Source organism: Pogona vitticeps, chromosome 2, assembly GCF_051106095.1.
Source record: "Pogona vitticeps strain Pit_001003342236 chromosome 2, PviZW2.1, whole genome shotgun sequence".
Classification (NCBI taxonomy): domain Eukaryota; kingdom Metazoa; phylum Chordata; class Lepidosauria; order Squamata; family Agamidae; genus Pogona; species Pogona vitticeps.
In genome coordinates, this window is record NC_135784.1 from 214,832,204 (window position 1) to 214,850,744 (window position 18,541).

The following is an 18,541-nucleotide window of genomic DNA, read 5'->3' on the forward strand; positions in this document are numbered from 1 at the left end:
CTGACTGTCCCCAAAGCAAGTCCAAATATGAAGACACTGTCTTGATTCGTGTTCACAAACTTGGTTCATATATTTTCCTTTCCACCTTTGTAAAGCTAATAGGTCTCTATTACCCATTTAAGATCAAAATTCATACAAGAAAGCAAGGACAGCTCATAACAATATATTGGCCTAAATCCATTTTTCTTCAAGTTATTGCAAGAATTGCAGCTCAGCTGAGAGGAAACAAGGAACCATTTTGCAAATGGTTGTCTGTTTTCCAGATTTTACACAAGGGGGAATTCACAAACCCACTGAGTAAACCGAAAGCACAATTGCTGTCACCAGGCTTGTGCAATGATAAACAGAAATCATGCAGGACCATCCCCCCTACAGAGCCATTTCATTCTAGTCCTTGTAATTATCCCTTAAGACAAAAAACAACCCCACCAATAATGGATTTATCCATTAGCACATATTACAAAAAAGGAAGAAAGTTGATATGTATCGCTCATAATGATCATAATGAATATTATTCTTCAGCAACAATTTTATTTTTTATATTTTCCAAATTACCCCATTTCTAAAAATATTTGTAGGGGACAATTTGATTATATGCTAATGACAGAAGTGAAAAGTACGTGTGGACACAAAAGTACCAGTGAGTTAAAAGTAATTTGCTCCCAAGTAAGTAAGTCCAGACTTACAGCCTAAATGTCCCATTGTGTAATGTTAGAAGCAAGTAACAGAACAGGAAATTGCCTACTTCTCTTGTGCTTTCTCATGATATGTAGTATATTGAGATGAACTTAACAGGATACTTGCATCTTTTCATAAAGTTCTGTGGGAATTGTTGACAACCTGTAGGAGTCCTATTATATCCTTAAATACCATTTCACAATCTTCCTCTTTACTGGATAGCATATAAACTTGTGCTCACCAATTATCTGAATGCTTTTAAGAGCCTGTATATGATGGAGAGAAGGGAGGAATTGAAGTCAGGAGCAATACATGCACAGATAAGGGAAATGTACTCTGCTCTGTTCTGTTCCTGCCACATCTATAGAGCAGATGTTACAAGGCAATCTGTATGAGATTCTTCCACAGTGTTTGGTTAAAAGAGTTTTATGAAGCCCTCCCGCTGTGTGTTTCATGAATAGAGCCACCTTTTTATGGGGCTTCTAAATGCTGATGGCTTTCTCAGTGGGAGTGGTGCCTTCAAAGAACCCAGAAAACAAGTTGGAAAAGGGAAAGGGAGAAATCCATACCTGGAGATAATATAAGCAAACTTGAAACACTGTGTTCAGTGGTTAACCGCTTTATGGGGATTCCAACAAACATTTCTACATTATCACCAGAAGCACAGGTTGGAACTTAAGAACTTAATTAAAATGAGTCTAAATGCTGCTAGTTAAGTAATTCCTACTTTAAATTGTTGTCCATCACTGTGGGAGCTCCGCATGGCTCGAAACTGTGACATTGCAAGAGGTACATCCAGAAATGGGGAAAGTTGCTTTTTTGGACTCAAAGTTTCAGAATGCTCCAGATATTGTTACTACTGGCCGTGCTGAAGGTAGTTCTCTGAGAGTTACCATGCACAAATTAACTTCTTCTACCTCTGGGAGAGGCATTTAATCCTCTATAAACAGGGGATAATCTCTCCTTGCTCCTCAGTCAAGATCTGGGCAGTCTGAAATGTTAGCAGTGTGTTGGAGAACAGTATGCACTTGTTGACTCTAATTGCAGGGCCGGTATGAATCTGCTCCATGTTTTAGTCTAGATATTGCCAGATCTATCTAGGATACTTAATTTACTTTGGAGTAGGGTTCAGCAGCTTCAACAGCTTCTGTAAGGTACAGACTAAACCCCAGAGTAGATGCAAAGTACCCTCAACATCCATGACTGTAAGCTGACCACTGATATATGTGTGCCTGATGGATCATCTCTTGAGTTTGAACACACAGGGAGTTCCTGCCCTCTACCCTCCCTAAACACTTAGGTATGCCAAAGATTGTGTTGCAAATACAGGAAAATTCTCAGGGGCCAACCAGAGATTTTTCCAAAGGAGGTTGACATAGAAAAGAAAAATGAAAAGGCAAAAAGAATCATCCAGAGGGCCTGACAGCAAATACACAGTCCATATATTAGGATACAGAAAAGGCTGGGTTTTACAGAAGCTGAAAGTGAAAAGGGGGAAGTTCATCCTAACATAAGCAGAGGATAGTTTTGGCTCAGGTTGAGACATTTGATTTAAATTAAATGAAACCAAATGGAGCTGAACAGTTTAATTGTACTTGTTGATCCTTAAAAAATGAAAAAAAATGTTGGACACAATCCTGTAACTCAGCAGGCCCCTGTACATAGGTACCCATGATAATTTTGGCTGTGCAAAACCCTTGGCTTTTGAGCACTCAAAATCAACTAAGCTAGAGCAAGTTGTAGTGCCAAATCTCCTTTTGAAATATCTGAATGTGGACCTCCAAGGTTTCCCATAGCCTATTTCTCTCTCTTCCCCCCCCCTCAATTTATCCACTATAATTATAGGTGACCACCAACCTTCTGAGGCCATTTCAGAGCTGCAGTGTATAATTTGCATTGACATCTAGACTACTTGGGGTAATTATGAGGGGCAACATAAATGCTTCTCCCCAGGAGTGAGCTACAAGTAAAGTCAGAGTGAAATTATGTGCTTAAGTAATTTCTTTCCAGTAGGTACGGAGTAACTGTGGAAGCTGATTTTTTGTGTGTGATTCCCATTCACTCCACAGAGTAGAAAATAGGATGTGAATCTTGCAACTTCTAGTTTTTAATGAGAAACCAAAGAGGAAAAACTTTTTCTCTCTCTTTTTTTCAAGATTTCTCCCTGTTTTGTGGTCCTTTTTCGGGGTGGAGAATAGTTTGCATAGAGTTACAATTCCTGTTCAAAATGGCGTCTTTCTGGGAAGAGATTCTCTGGAAAGGGCAGTGACCATGCAGAATTTGGCTGTTTTCTGGCTGGTTGTAAAAAGGGAAAATGATAATTTGGGAAACCTTGGTGGTGCAGAGAGAAGCTTTAATGACGAATCTTGGTATGATAAGAAAACCACCAAGAATGAGAACTTTTTCAAGCACGCCACAGGCCTACGAGAAACCACAGTCTGCCACCATGAACAGCATGCTGGTGCACAGTGTTTTTTTGGCAGGAGGAGCAAAACAAATGGCAGAGTTTGGTCCTGCAGTTTGTTTATCATGTTGTCTGGCAGTCAACCATTTCCCTGCTTAGATTTTGTTCCCACTCAACAAGCCAGAGAAACAAGCCAATAGCAAAACCCTGGATTCTTCCTCTGGTTTTGTGAAAAGGACCAAACGAAAAAAAGGAGAAGCTGCCAGCTGCCGGACAACAGAATAAATCTGTGATTTGTTTAACCACCTCCCTGTAAGACGGGCACGATCAAGTAGCGCCCACTTGGTATGCTGCATTTAGCTGCTAGTTCACAACAATCCACTGCCCTGGGTTCCTGCGGCTTACAAATTCTCATTGCATTTCACTCACTTGAGATGTTACTTTGTTTTTTAGCCCCTAATAAATGAATAAATAAAACCCACCAAGCCTGCATTGAGTGGCTTTTGGGATATTTTCTAGTCCAGTTGAAGTTCAATTGTATTGCCAGCTATAGACATCACCTGTGTCCACAGAAGAGTTGCAGGTGCATAACTAATAATATTCCTCAGTGCCCAAATGCCCACAGCCAAAAGTTTACAAAAACTGTACATTTGTTTTAAGCCATGTTTTCTTGTTTTCGACAAGGTGTAACCAATACCATTTCTGTATCCTAAAAATACTGCTGCTGTTTCCCCCCCCCCTCAGTTCAAAGCATCAAAACCCTTATTTTGTCTCACCAAGAGAAAGCATAAACATAAACCCTGAGGGGAAACAGCTGTTGTTATTGATTGTGGGACAATTCCATTGAGACAGGCAAAATAGTTTCTGCTGAGGGAAGTATCTCCCACGAGGAGCCATTCTTTGTGGCAGGAACCATACAGGCAGGTAGAGTACATTGCTTTGATGCCACACTGCTTCTTGCAAACAGTTTTCCTACAAGTGGTATAAATCTGTAATAATAATGTGCCATCAAATCAATTCTGACTTATGGTGACCTTTTTCAGGGTTTTCCAGGTAGCAAGTACTCAGAAGTGGTTTCCCATGCCCTTCTTCTGGGTGCAACCTGAGACTGTGCAGTATGCCCATAAACATTGAGGCTGGCTCTTCTCAAAGGAGGCAGGGTGGGATATTGAACTTCCAACCTATGGCTCTGCAGCCAAATTTCTAAACCACTAAGCTATCTAGCCGGCTATTATCTGTCCTGGTTTTTTAATCTACAGTTAAATTGCTAAAGTAATCTCTCTCTCTCTCTCTCTCTCTCTCTCTCTCTCTCTCTCTCTCTCTGTGTGTGTGTGTGTGTGTGTGTGTTCTGTCTGTCTGTCTGTCTGTCTGTCTTATTTCACGGAATAGAGAAAATGTATGTTCGGTCTTTGGTCAGTTCACTTTCAGCCAGTTCTACTGGTGGCAAAATTGCCTTCTACCACATTTTGTCCAGTTTAACCACTTTGTCACCACACTGTAGCCAGGTTGGGATTCCTGTAGTGTGCCCGGCTGTCTGCCTCAGTAGCTGTCACCCTTCAATGATGCCTTTTATGCCATATTTTCCTGGTTAGATTTTGACATATACTGCCAGAGTGGGCATTTGCCTCTGAACCCAACTAGCTGCCCCTCAGTAATTAGGTCTATCTAACATATGTACTCCTTTCAAAGTGTCTCAAGAAATAAATCAGTTTACCAGTAAAACTGTGCATTGATCTAGTTTATTTGTTGTCACACCCTTAATATTTGTGAATGAACAACATCTCTTGAGGCTCATTGTTGCTCTGAAGTGGCAATTAAGGAGGGAAGGAATGCTTGCACACTATTGAGTCATAAAGGAAAAGATGTGTGTCAGCTTTAGATTCTGGTTTTGTTTTTTTCTCTTGGACCAATGTTGAGCAACACAGAACATTAACCCACTTTGTTAATATGCTGCCAAATTTAGAAGACAAAGAAATCAGTAGAATGAAAAATGACAGAAGAATTCCTTTCCAACTGTACTTCAGAGGCTCATAGAACTATTTTCCATAAAAGCTAGCTGAGGGATAACAACCATTTTTATGGTACATGAAAGATTAACATGGCACATGATGATGATCATTATCATCATACTCAACAACAACAATGGCATTACTATTATTACTATCATATTATTTGTGAAATACTTTTTCCTTTGAACAGTCTTCAACCTATTGCCAGGTATCTTCATCAGATGACCCTAAATCAGAAATGAGAAACCTGCAACCTAACACCTATGTGCCCTCACACAAACATCCCACTGAACCACCACCAAATTTCACATGGGCTTCAGTCTAGTTTCGAACCCCACCCACATTGTGAAGTCTGCTCACTTTGGCTCTGAGTAGCTCACATAGCTTCCAGCCTCACCTACCATCCACATGCAGCCCTAGACAGGTTACTCCCAAATATTTTTGTTGTTGTTTAGTCGCTAAGTCATGTCTGACTCTTCGTGACCCCATGGACCAGAGCATGCCAGGCCTTCCTGTCTTCCACTGCCTCCCGGAGTTGGGTCAAATTCATGTTGGTAGCTTCAGTGACACTGTCCAACCATCTCATCCTCTGTCGTCCCCTTCTCCTCTTGCCTTCACACTTTCCCAACATCAGGGTCTTTTCCAGGGAATCTTCTCTTCTCATGAGATGACCAAAGTATTCGAGCCTCAGCTTCAAGATCTGTCCTTCCAGTGAGCACTCAGGGTTGTTTTCTTTCAGAATTGATAGGTTTGTTCTCTTTGCATTTCAGGGGACTCTCAAGAGTCTCCTCCATATGGTACAAAATTGTACCGTTTACATTCTTGGACAATATCTCTTGAAATCCCTGGAGCTCCCCACAACTGCCATTTCCCCCCCCCCAAGTTCTGTACAAATCCTAGTGGTACTGCAGACAGAAATCTTAACAAAAGTGTAGAGCAATGTACCATCTTGTGGTCTCTCATGAATATGGTAGCATGACTTGGAGTTGTGTTGTTGGCAAATGAATATGGAAATAAATGGAATCATAGAGAGTCACAAGAATTTTTCTGTGAATTAAATAGTAGAGGAAAGCTTACTTTGGGCATAAAATTATATTAATTAGAACCAGCAGAGTTTTTAAATATACATTTGAAAGAGATGTGGTTCCACCCAACACTGCATTCCCCCTTCAATTGGAATCTCTCCCCCTCTCCACCAAGTACAGTGGTGCCTGGACTTACAAAATTAATCTGTATTGGAATGGTGGCCGTAACTCAAAATTTTCGTAAGTTGAAGCACCTTTTCCCATAGGAATTCACTGAAAAACGATTAATCCATTCCAGCCGAAGGGTGGGAAAAACACAAAAAAAGGAGAATAAAAAAAGAAAATAAACAGAGCATGTACCATGCTGGGACTGCAAAAAAAAAAAAAAAAAAAAAGCGGCAGTCACGGCAGAGGGGAACCCCGGGAGGCTGAGCCCAGCCGGGATGGTCCGGCAGCTCACCTCCCGGCAGCGGTTGCGGCAGCGGTGGAAGCCCAGGAGGCTGAGCCTCCCTTTTCCTAACCATTGGGGTGAAGAAGCAACCTCTTCGCCACCAACGGTTTGAATTTCCTGCCCTTTCCCCTGCCTTTTTTCATCCGTAACTCGAAGCTCCGGCTGCAAGGTGAAGCAAAATTTTGCAGCTGGAGCTTTTCATAAGTCAAAATTTTCGTAAGTAGGGATGTCCGTAAGTCGAGGCCCCCACTGTATCTCTTCCTGTTGACCCTCTCCCTCAGATCTTTGGAAAATATTCTCCCAGCTATTCCTCTCCATTAGAAAGATCCAGCTATTCTTCTCCATTAGAAAGATCACCATTAGAAAGCAACTTGCTATGTGTATCTGAGAATTAGAAAGACATTCATAAAGCCCTCCTGACAGAACGTATGGCAAATGAAGACACATGTGACATGACTTGGTTCCACAGTGTCAGCCAAATGTGTTGTTCTTGTTCCACAAGCTGAAATCAACACTTGGCCCCAGAATTTGGGCATATCAATGTACAAATAACTAGTTAGTGGTAATTAATTCCTTTTTGGAATAACAAAGATATAACTTAATGAGATTACATTCTGATTGTAGCTTCATTCCTTTTATAGACACAACTTCATTTCTTTGGCAACTGTATAACTAATTAGTTAATTTATCATTACAGAGCTTTGGTCTCACTGAACTTTGACAGGAGAGTATCACACAGTTCAAATGCTGGTTCCTGTCCTGTTGAGAAGACAACCAGAGAGACAGGAGGAGGATGGATTTTGTACTCCAAATTAGTGTTCCAATTTTGTTCTACTTTTGAGAAAACAAGACAAGAAACATTTTTAAAACCTATCAACCTGGAATGAACTGCAAGTTAAATCAGATTAAAAACTGCCCTTAAATATTCTTTCCAGTATCTTCAGGGTAAATAATGAAAGTGTTTATTTTTATTTTATTTTATTTTTATATTATTTTATTTTCTTATTTAGCACCTTTATTAAACTCCAAATAATAATGGCAGACAACTACTTTCCAGGATCATTGACTTATTTCCCGCTGACTCCTATTTCAGGATTCCTTTGAATCCACTCCAGGATTTATTCTTTACTTCCCAAGAGTTATCCAAGGTGCTGAACCTGTTCTGGGATAATGTGCAGCACCCCTCTAACTCCTGTGAGTACTCTGTAAAGTAATTTTCTCTGATTGTCCCTAGAATAAGGTGAATGACACCACCAAGGTTGGTTGTCAAAGGTGTCTTTTCTTACATTTGCTTAGGTTTTTCTTATAAATAACAACAAAAGAAGAAGAAGAAAGTCTCTGGGGTCTAGTGTTCACTTCTGGCACCCGTGTTGTGATAATCTAAGCACAGTTCATTCATTCCCCTCTAGTGGGTAAAACTCTCTCTTTTTCAGTTTCAGAGGTAATTCTAATTAGCACTGAATGTGTACTGGCATTAATGCAAACTATAAATCATGCCAAGCTACATTTGAAACCGATGTTAGACACAGGTTTATAAACTGTAGTTTGGTGCCAACAATGGTTATCATTAGGACTGGTGCACACTTAATGCTAACTATAGTTAGCATCTGACAAAATGGGTTCTGGCCCATGAATGTTTATGCCACATTTAATCTGTCAATCTTTCACGTGCTTTAAGAACTCTGTGCTCCAGCATATTAAACAGCTGCATCACTGGAGTACAGTTAACTCTGAGACTGAGAACCTGATCAGTCATCACTAAATCATATTTGTGACATGTACCCCTCTGCTTCTAGATTCGTCACTCTCCTGTGCTTGGAGAGGGCCAAGTTTGAAGAGGAGAGCTTCCACTGTCTGTGAGAGCTCTTCATGAGCAGGAGAAACCTAGAAAATCCTAGAATAATTGCACTAAAAGGAGTCTATAAGGCCATCATCTCTTGATTCATGGGGAAAGCCCCCAAGAATAATGGAGGCTGTCTACTTCAGACATGTGGAAGAGAGCACCAAAACTAGAAACACAAGATACAGGGCTGAAGCTCTCCCCTCTACTCACAGAAAGTATATATCAATTGTTAATGACTGATTAGGGCTTGAAAAGGACTAGGGGGTGCCATTGTGCCATGGAAGAAGAAAGATTTTGGAAGTTATTTCCAAGAAAAATAGTCATGATGACATATTGAAGGCATCCATTATTGAGTAATAGTGTTATATTCATTCTTCGTGCAACTAGGTTTTCAAGCTCTGCATACAGTACTCCTGACTACCTAACTGTGATCAGGCAACCAATTGGCATTATGACAGCTTGATACTTAACTAGAACTAATCCTGGCTTTATGTCTTAAGATTTTTAAATGTAAGAAACTATGGTATGGCTTGCTCAGCTAGTTTCTGCTCCTAGAAAGTATATATAGAGAGATACCAATAAGTCCCCATTATCTTACAAGATGAAGAGGCAAGAAACTAATAAACAGGCACAGGACATCTCACAGGATAATTCCTCCTAGCAATAGAATAAGGCTTGGATAAGATAATACAGCGTGAGGACAATGTGAGGCGCTTTCACTGATTCATGATTCTCTAGCTTTTCATTTGAATTTGGGCTTGAAATATTGAGGAGAAACATGGATGTGTGAAGCTGCTGTAAGCAAACACAATGTATTGCACAACGTTACTGATCACAAGACATAACTGTTTAGGTATCAGCTGTAGATTCCAATGTCTTAGCTTAATGGAGCTTAAACCAACATAACTCTGATCTGCAGCTAGCAAGTATTTGACTCCAGATTTACTACTGTTAGTGGTAACCATGGTTTGCTGTCTTACCCTTAAGATTTCAAATGTGCAGTAATAAGAGCTATCTCAGGTGTCAGTGTGTGGCTGGTAGCAAATCATGTGTGCCCCCTCCCCAAAGATCACCCACCTACTGCTCTAAATATATTCACTCTCCAGAAACTGGTCTGGCCCAACTCCACTGCTTCTGCCTATCCTTCTTGGCTTCACAGAAATGGTCATACTCTCAATTCCTGGCTCAGAGGGATCTGACACAGCTCATTTGTGCAGCAGCTGGTTTTAGGGAAGGACCTTTCATAGGTTTGTTTTTGTTTTTTTTTTGAGACCTGGCCACTGAACTACTCTTCTCCACCAAGTGTGAATGATAGTACAGTCGTACCTTGCTTTACGAAATTAATCTGTCATCTGGGACGTTACGTAATGCAGAAATTATGTAAACCAGAATGCGGATTGCAGTAACAACAGGGGCGGCGCTAGAAACTTCCAGGTGCAATGCAGCCTTTTCGTACCAAAAAAAAAAAAAAAAAAACAGTAAAAAACGTAAACTGAGGCATTCTTTCTTATGGATTTCGGCTCATAAATCGAACATTACATAAACCAAGGCATATGTAAACTGAGGTACACCTGTATTAGCAACAGGTGGTCAATACAGTGGGAGCAACATGATCACAGTCAGTATGGTGGGTGTTACATACAGCACTGATGTTACCTGTCTGTCATGGTTTGGAGGGAAAGTTCCATCCTATGGGGAGTGGAAGGCGGGACATCAGGAGGAGGGGCTGTACTGTATATATATGTGGAGCCTGTGTGGAGAAGTTTAGAAAGGAGAAGAAGCTGGAAGGAGAAGCTGGGAAGAAGAAGCTGGTGTGGGAGTCTGTGTGTCAGACAGGGTACTACTGTGTGTCAGTCAGTACCAACCTGATAGGTTCAGGTGTCCGTATGGTTAGCCAGAACTGATAGGTTCAGGGTCTGTGCTTTATTTAAAGGTGTTCTGTGTGAACCCAAACTGGTGTATGTATGATTGAGACTAAGCCACGTTACTGTATCTTATTCACTTGATCATTTTATTTTCCCTGTGTGTTATTTAAATAAACCTTGTTCTTTTATTTGTTAAAAATCCATTCCTGGTCTGTGTGACTCCTTACAGGGAATGGTTGGTGGCAGCTTAGTGAAACTGTGGCATATCCCAGTAGGTCTGGGGTTGTCACATTGATTGGTGTCCAGCGTGTGGGATACGACTGGTCCAGTTGTCCAGTGGTCCAGCAAAGCCTTGGCAAGTGTGCCCAGAGCAAGGGGGGTCTAGTCAGGGACAATCTGAGAGCGCGTAGGTAATCTTCTAGGCTTACCTCACGGGGAGGTAGGCTAGTGGAAGAACGTGTAACCTCAGATTGGTGGGACTAGATTAGGGAGCTCTGAGGCAACCTGTTTTGGCAGGAAAAAGCTGAGGCAAAGCTGAGTGAAGTAGCAGTGATCTAGCCTGTCTGCTGAGAGGCCTAGCAAAGGGGGGTGGACTCTGGCTGGCAACAGTTGCAAGTTAGTGCTGAAAGAACAGCAGCAATCTATAGAAGGCTGGTTCTGAGGCAAAAGAGAAAAAAAAAGTGGTCGCTTTATTTTGAGGCTTGACTTTTGAAAGCAGCCTGTTCTGGGGGGGGGGGATTATGCCCTTGACTCGAAGCCAAATGGCAGAAATGGGTGAAGTGAGGGAACCCCAGGTAGACCAACGTTCTGAGGATGAATTTGTCTCAGTGCAGGATGACAGCACGGGAGAACAGAACCCAGAACTCAGGAAAATGCTCATAGCCCAACAGCATGAACTGAGGATGAGGCAATTGGAAATGGAGGAAAGATTAGAGAGAGAGAAAATTGCTCTGGAAAAAGAAAGGATGGCGTTTGAGTTAAGAAAATTGGAAATGATGAACCAGAATAATAATAACAATAGGGATTCTGAGGGAGGCCAATTGTCTAAAACTGACCTGAAGAAATTCCCTGTGTACCACAAGGGAGATTGCCCTGAGGTGTTCTTTTCCCTCGTGGAAAGAGCGTTTGTGGACTTCTCAGTGAGGGAAACTGAGAAGATGACCATTATGCGATCTTTAATCAGTGGCAGCCTGGCAGAAGTCTATGCAGAGATGCCAGAGGAACTGCTGAAAGATTTCGCAGAGTTTAAAAAACTGGTGTTTGCCAGACATGGGATAAATGCGGAACAGCTGAGGCAAAGGTTCAGGTCACTCACCAAGAAACCAGAGCAGACTTTTACCCAAGTGGGGGCCCAACTGGTGAGGCTGCTAGAGAAATGGCTATCTCAGGAGGGGACAGAGACCTTCCAGCAGCTCAAAGACCTGATAGCGCTGGAACAGTTTTATTCAGTCCTGCATGGGGAACTGAAGTTCCAGGTGAGGGAAAGGAAACCTAGATCTGTGGCAGAAGCGGCCGAGATCGCAGATTTTATTTCCCAAATAAGAAAGCCCTTAGGTGAGGGGAACTTGATAGGTAAACCCAAAGAGACCTACAGCAAGTACTCTCAGGGACCAGGGAGAAACCAGCAAGGGGGAGGGACCCATGGTGAAGGGAAGCCCTCAGACATGAAACCAAGACCTCAGATTTTGGAGGGAAAACCAAAAGCAGATGAGAAAGACTCCAAGTACAGCAGAAAATGTTATTTCTGTCAAGGAAAGGGCCATCTAATCTCAGAGTGTGAGAAATTAAAGCAGCTAAAAGGAAATGTGCCTCATGATTTGAGTGGAACCAAGCCAAAAGCTGTGTTCTGTGTCCAGAAAGAGCAAAGCTCCTTGCCACTGAGGGAGCCTGTTGCCATGGCTACTCAATCTGGAACAGATACATCTGCTGATCAGGCTGAGGAAAATGGTCCTCTTGTGGAGGTCAAGCGCTGCTTGCTAGTGAGAACAGATTCACAGTTGTTTGAAACCGCAGGGGTGGACGTAGGAATATTTGACCATCAGTATAGGGGGCTAAGGGATACTTGTTCCCAGGTGACCCTGTGCCATCCAGATATTATTCCTAGGGAGTATATAATTCCAAATGAGAGCTTGAAGGTGGCAGGGATTGAGGGACAGGTGATCTCGCTGCCAGTAGCTGAGGTACCTGTGAACTTTCAAGGCTGGAGGGGAGTTTGGCGGCTAGCGATTTCATCGACTCTGCCAGCAGCCGTGCTCGTGGGAAATGACCTGGCTGAACATGTGAAACGGGTGCTAGTGATTACACGCTCACAAGCCACCGCGGGGACAGTTCAGGGGGGTACTGATGAGCCCGAGACGGAAGCAGAGGGGAGTTCCGAAGCTGTGGTGGAAACCTTAACCACAAACAGCAAATCTGGCCAAGAGCAAAAGGCAGACGCCACTCTCCAAAAGTGTTTTGAACAGGTGACAGATGCCCAGCTAACACCTGAAGCCCCAGTGAGATTTCGAGAGAAAAAGGGAATTTTATATAGAGAGACCCTGAGGAATATCTCAAAAGGGGGAGATGGGATCAGAAGTCAGCTAGTGGTACCTGAAAAGTATCGCCCCATGATCTTACAAAGGGGGCACTCTGACATGTTTGCTGCGCACTTTGGGGTGAACAAAACACAACAGAGAATTACACAGAATTTTTACTGGCCTGAAATAGGGAAGCAGATCAAGGAGTTCTGTAAACAATGTGATGTGTGTCAGAGGCAGGGGAATAACCGTGACCGGACCAAAGCAAAGTTGTGCCCTTTGCCTGTGATTGACACTCCGTTCAAATGTATAGGGGTGGATGTCGGGATCTGCAAGATGAAGGAAAGTAGGGGTCTTGCAGATGAAGCCTCAGGGGCAGGGATCTTTCTCCTTGACCAGCAAGGGGGGAGAAGAAAAGACGGGACACTCGAGTGTATGGCAGCTGTTCAGAGGCGGAATCTCTTGTTCCCCCGCCTCCTCTTCTTTTATTGTATCCCCCTACTACATTTGCTCTAGTTAATCAATACAGAGGTAACTAATTTCCTGAATACACAGGCATCAGTAAACAGAGTGGTTGGTAAACAGACAGGCTGGTAAGCAGACAGTTAATAGTAAACAGACACAGATACCATCCAAATACACAGACAAGTTCCTGAATACACGAACACTTTAACTACATTATCCAGAGACAATAGACAGCAGGTTAATGATCATCCTTACTGGAAACTAGTGACTTGCAGTTTTAGCATGAGGCCTGCCATTGTCATAGATATACATTTGCTACTGCCACAGACATATACATTGTAACAGCATAACAGCATAAATTTTCCCCACATCCCAACCGTTTTTTATTTATTTTGTTGAAGACAATGGCTGTTGTCGACTCTTGAATCTTCTGAATCCAGGGGGCTCCGGTGCAGGTATGATAGCAGACAGTCTGGTTCATCTTCAGCAGAGGGTGGCATAGCATGTTCCAGGCCACTGGGAATTAGGGAAGCATTCCAATAGCCAAACCTGCTTCCTTGTTGCACTGAGAGCCAAAACTCTTTACAACCTTAAAACATTGTTCTGATGGAATAAACATGGAATCTTGGCAAGAGAATTAAATTTACAGTGTAGATTAAAGAAAACACAATATTGGATAGCTAAAATTACAATTACAATAATGTTTGCATAACAAGATTACTGAACAATTTTCAGGAAAAGAAAACATATTGAAAACATATTATACAGATATATAAGCACAACATACTGCTAATAGACAAAAGCAAAAATCTTTAAGGTATACAGAACTTTTGCATAGAAATATGTGACACAGACAACTTCCCCACTGAAGACAAACACACCATGAATTTCTTGTATGACACTTGATTGGAGAGATACATATAGAGCTTGGCAAAAGAACAGCAACTTATTTTGAGGGATGAGTAGTAAAGAATGATGCTGGTATGCATCTGCCTTGCTCTGGGGCAAAGTTCTTAAACTGTACAACTGACTGAATTAAAAAGTTGCCTGCTAGTGCCCTTAAATTTCCCCTGGACTGAAAATGCGTTTCTACAGGCAAGCATATCAGATGTATCAGCATCACAGTGTACAAAATTGCCTACTGTGGGGCCTACTTGTAGGGAATAATATGTTTCTCTGTCTCAGGGATAAATAGACAAAATTTTCATATTACATTAGAAAATAATTTTCAAGGAAAACTGTGACATGTAAAAGAATAAACATACAGTGTCTACAACAAAATTAAATTCATATTAGGAAAAACTCAAAGGCTAAAACTGCATTTAATTCTGAGCATAAAACTAAGAATTGCTTCTCTAAAATTCAATACTTTAAGATCTGGCTAACAGAGGAAACATGTCATGCACTTTTATCCTGCAGAAAGAAAAACAAACATTTTTGACAATTTACAGCATTTGAAACAAACATTTTCTTAGGGATGTGACACTGTTACTCCTGGAAGGCAGAGACAGGAATGCAGGCTTGTATGAAGTCCCATATGCTCACAGCAATGCAAAGTATGATAGGATTTGTAGTTCTAAGAACATGGAACCTAGAGTGTGCAGGACATCATTTGGATCCTTACAAGTGGCTTGAGTGTCAAACAGGATTAGCACATGGAAAAAGCAGTTCAAAACAAGCTTCATGTTGGGTGTAGCAGCCACCCCCCTTAGATTCTCTTCCTTCTCCCCTTCCTTATATGATCCATCAAATGCTTGTAGAGCTGCTTTTGTACCCCCAGTCTATGATATCAAAGAAATCTGGGCCTGGGTCCCAATTCCATGAGATATCATGCAACTTTGGCTGAACAGGCGGAGACACTGAGGTAGCTGTTGCTTCTTTAAGACCAGCAGGGAAGGGAGTCAGGCATGCAGTTTGATTTGCTGATTGGAATGCATTTATAGATACTTCTGCTGCTTGAGTTAAAGCTGTTGTCATGAAGCTTTGCTGAACAGCAGTAGCAAATGCAGCTCCTCCCATAAACATTAGAGGACCATCAGGGGATGCACCAGCATTAATGTCCACTTGCTTAGGGCAAATGAGTCCTTCTGCTGGTGGAAAAAAATCTTTTATCAAGGCCTTGCAGTCGTTAGAGACAAGCCATTGGACGGATGAGAAGTCTGGGAGAGCCTCTGTCTCTGTGTCTTTAAGACTGAGTTGCATTTTGCGAATGCCTTGAGATGGGGGCAGTTCAGATCCAACAGGAACTGCTATGGCAGATTCTTGCATGACAGCAGAAATTGCACAGCCAGTTTCTGGACAATTTTCTGAACAAGCACCTGTTGTATCCATTGAAGGATGGTTATCAATCTCAGTTGCTTGAGATGGCAATGCTTTTAATTCATCCTGGATTTTCCAGGAATTGTTCTCATGCTGCTCCAGGCAAGCCAAAGAGGCTGAAGGGAGCGGAGGCAGAATTTGAGGGAGTTGTTTGATTAGATTAGCCTCGAATTCTGGATCGGAAAAGATGTTACGTGTGTCTTGGAGGCAAGTACACACTACAGATTGTTCCTGAGGACTTGATAACGAAGTCCCCATATTTCTTAGAAGTGTAGGTGTCTTACTTGACAAATTCCACTCACCCGAGGGATCCTTGCGGATGATTGACGCGTCTTGGGGCCTGTGCCAGGCGAGATGAGTGCGAATTGTCGAAAGTTGACCTCAGTCCTACTCATCGGGATCCAGAGGATGCGTGCGCGCGCTGTAGCCCTTCCATACCGGGCGTGATGAGTAGGATGATAGGTGAATTACCTCAGAGAGGGCACCATTTTGTCGGGATCTGCAAGATGAAGGAAAGTAGGGGTCTTGCAGATGAAGCCTCAGGGGCAGGGATCTTTCTCCTTGACCAGCAAGGGGGGAGAAGAAAAGACGGGACACTCGAGTGTATGGCAGCTGTTCAGAGGCGGAATCTCTTGTTCCCCCGCCTCCTCTTCTTTTATTGTATCCCCCTACTACATTTGCTCTAGTTAATCAATACAGAGGTAACTAATTTCCTGAATACACAGGCATCAGTAAACAGAGTGGTTGGTAAACAGACAGGCTGGTAAGCAGACAGTTAATAGTAAACAGACACAGATACCATCCAAATACACAGACAAGTTCCTGAATACACGAACACTTTAACTACATTATCCAGAGACAATAGACAGCAGGTTAATGATCATCCTTACTGGAAACTAGTGACTTGCAGTTTTAGCATGAGGCCTGCCATTGTCATAGATATACATTTGCTACTGCCACAGACATATACATTGTAACAGCATAACAGCATAAATTTTCCCCACATCCCAACCGTTTTTTATTTATTTTGTTGAAGACAATGGCTGTTGTCGACTCTTGAATCTTCTGAATCCAGGGGGCTCCGGTGCAGGTATGATAGCAGACAGTCTGGTTCATCTTCAGCAGAGGGTGGCATAGCATGTTCCAGGCCACTGGGAATTAGGGAAGCATTCCAATAGCCAAACCTGCTTCCTTGTTGCACTGAGAGCCAAAACTCTTTACAACCTTAAAACATTGTTCTGATGGAATAAACATGGAATCTTGGCAAGAGAATTAAATTTACAGTGTAGATTAAAGAAAACACAATATTGGATAGCTAAAATTACAATTACAATAATGTTTGCATAACAAGATTACTGAACAATTTTCAGGAAAAGAAAACATATTGAAAACATATTATACAGATATATAAGCACAACATACTGCTAATAGACAAAAGCAAAAATCTTTAAGGTATACAGAACTTTTGCATAGAAATATGTGACACAGACAACTTCCCCACTGAAGACAAACACACCATGAATTTCTTGTATGACACTTGATTGGAGAGATACATATAGAGCTTGGCAAAAGAACAGCAACTTATTTTGAGGGATGAGTAGTAAAGAATGATGCTGGTATGCATCTGCCTTGCTCTGGGGCAAAGTTCTTAAACTGTACAACTGACTGAATTAAAAAGTTGCCTGCTAGTGCCCTTAAATTTCCCCTGGACTGAAAATGCGTTTCTACAGGCAAGCATATCAGATGTATCAGCATCACAGTGTACAAAATTGCCTACTGTGGGGCCTACTTGTAGGGAATAATATGTTTCTCTGTCTCAGGGATAAATAGACAAAATTTTCATATTACATTAGAAAATAATTTTCAAGGAAAACTGTGACATGTAAAAGAATAAACATACAGTGTCTACAACAAAATTAAATTCATATTAGGAAAAACTCAAAGGCTAAAACTGCATTTAATTCTGAGCATAAAACTAAGAATTGCTTCTCTAAAATTCAATACTTTAAGATCTGGCTAACAGAGGAAACATGTCATACACTTTTATCCTGCAGAAAGAAAAACAAACATTTTTGACAATTTACAGCATTTGAAACAAACATTTTCTTAGGGATGTGACACTGTTACTCCTGGAAGGCAGAGACAGGAATGCAGGCTTGTATGAAGTCCCATATGCTCACAGCAATGCAAAGTATGATAGGATTTGTAGTTCTAAGAACATGGAACCTAGAGTGTGCAGGACATCATTTGGATCCTTACAAGTGGCTTGAGTGTCAAACAGGATTAGCACATGGAAAAAGCAGTTCAAAACAAGCTTCATGTTGGGTGTAGCAGCCACCCCCCTTAGATTCTCTTCCTTCTCCCCTTCCTTATATGATCCATCAAATGCTTGTAGAGCTGCTTTTGTACCCCCAGTCTATGATATCAAAGAAATCTGGGCCTGGGTCCCAATTCCATGAGATATCATGCAACTTTGGCTGAACAGGCGGAGACACTGAGGTAGCTGTTGCTTCTTTAAGACCAGCAGGGAAGGGAGTCAGGCATGCAGTTTGATTTGCTGATTGGAATGCATTTATAGATACTTCTGCTGCTTGAGTTAAAGCTGTTGTCATGAAGCTTTGCTGAACAGCAGTAGCAAATGCAGCTCCTCCCATAAACATTAGAGGACCATCAGGGGATGCACCAGCATTAATGTCCACTTGCTTAGGGCAAATGAGTCCTTCTGCTGGTGGAAAAAAATCTTTTATCAAGGCCTTGCAGTCGTTAGAGACAAGCCATTGGACGGATGAGAAGTCTGGGAGAGCCTCTGTCTCTGTGTCTTTAAGACTGAGTTGCATTTTGCGAATGCCTTGAGATGGGGGCAGTTCAGATCCAACAGGAACTGCTATGGCAGATTCTTGCATGACAGCAGAAATTGCACAGCCAGTTTCTGGACAATTTTCTGAACAAGCACCTGTTGTATCCAT

The 18,541-nt window shown here is 41.9% G+C and overlaps 1 protein-coding gene across 1 annotated transcript in view; it reads left to right on the forward strand.

Annotated features, from left to right (window-relative positions):
• Positions 1–239: 239 nt before the first annotated feature.
• LOC144586545 (uncharacterized) overlaps positions 240–18,541 on the forward strand; it is a 32,260-nt gene continuing 13,958 nt past the window's right edge. The window contains exon 1 of the mRNA XM_078384883.1: positions 240–13,106. Within this exon, the coding sequence (XP_078241009.1) occupies positions 11,016–13,106 (2,091 nt within the window). The 5' untranslated portion in view covers positions 240–11,015. The remainder of the gene's footprint in view (positions 13,107–18,541) is intronic.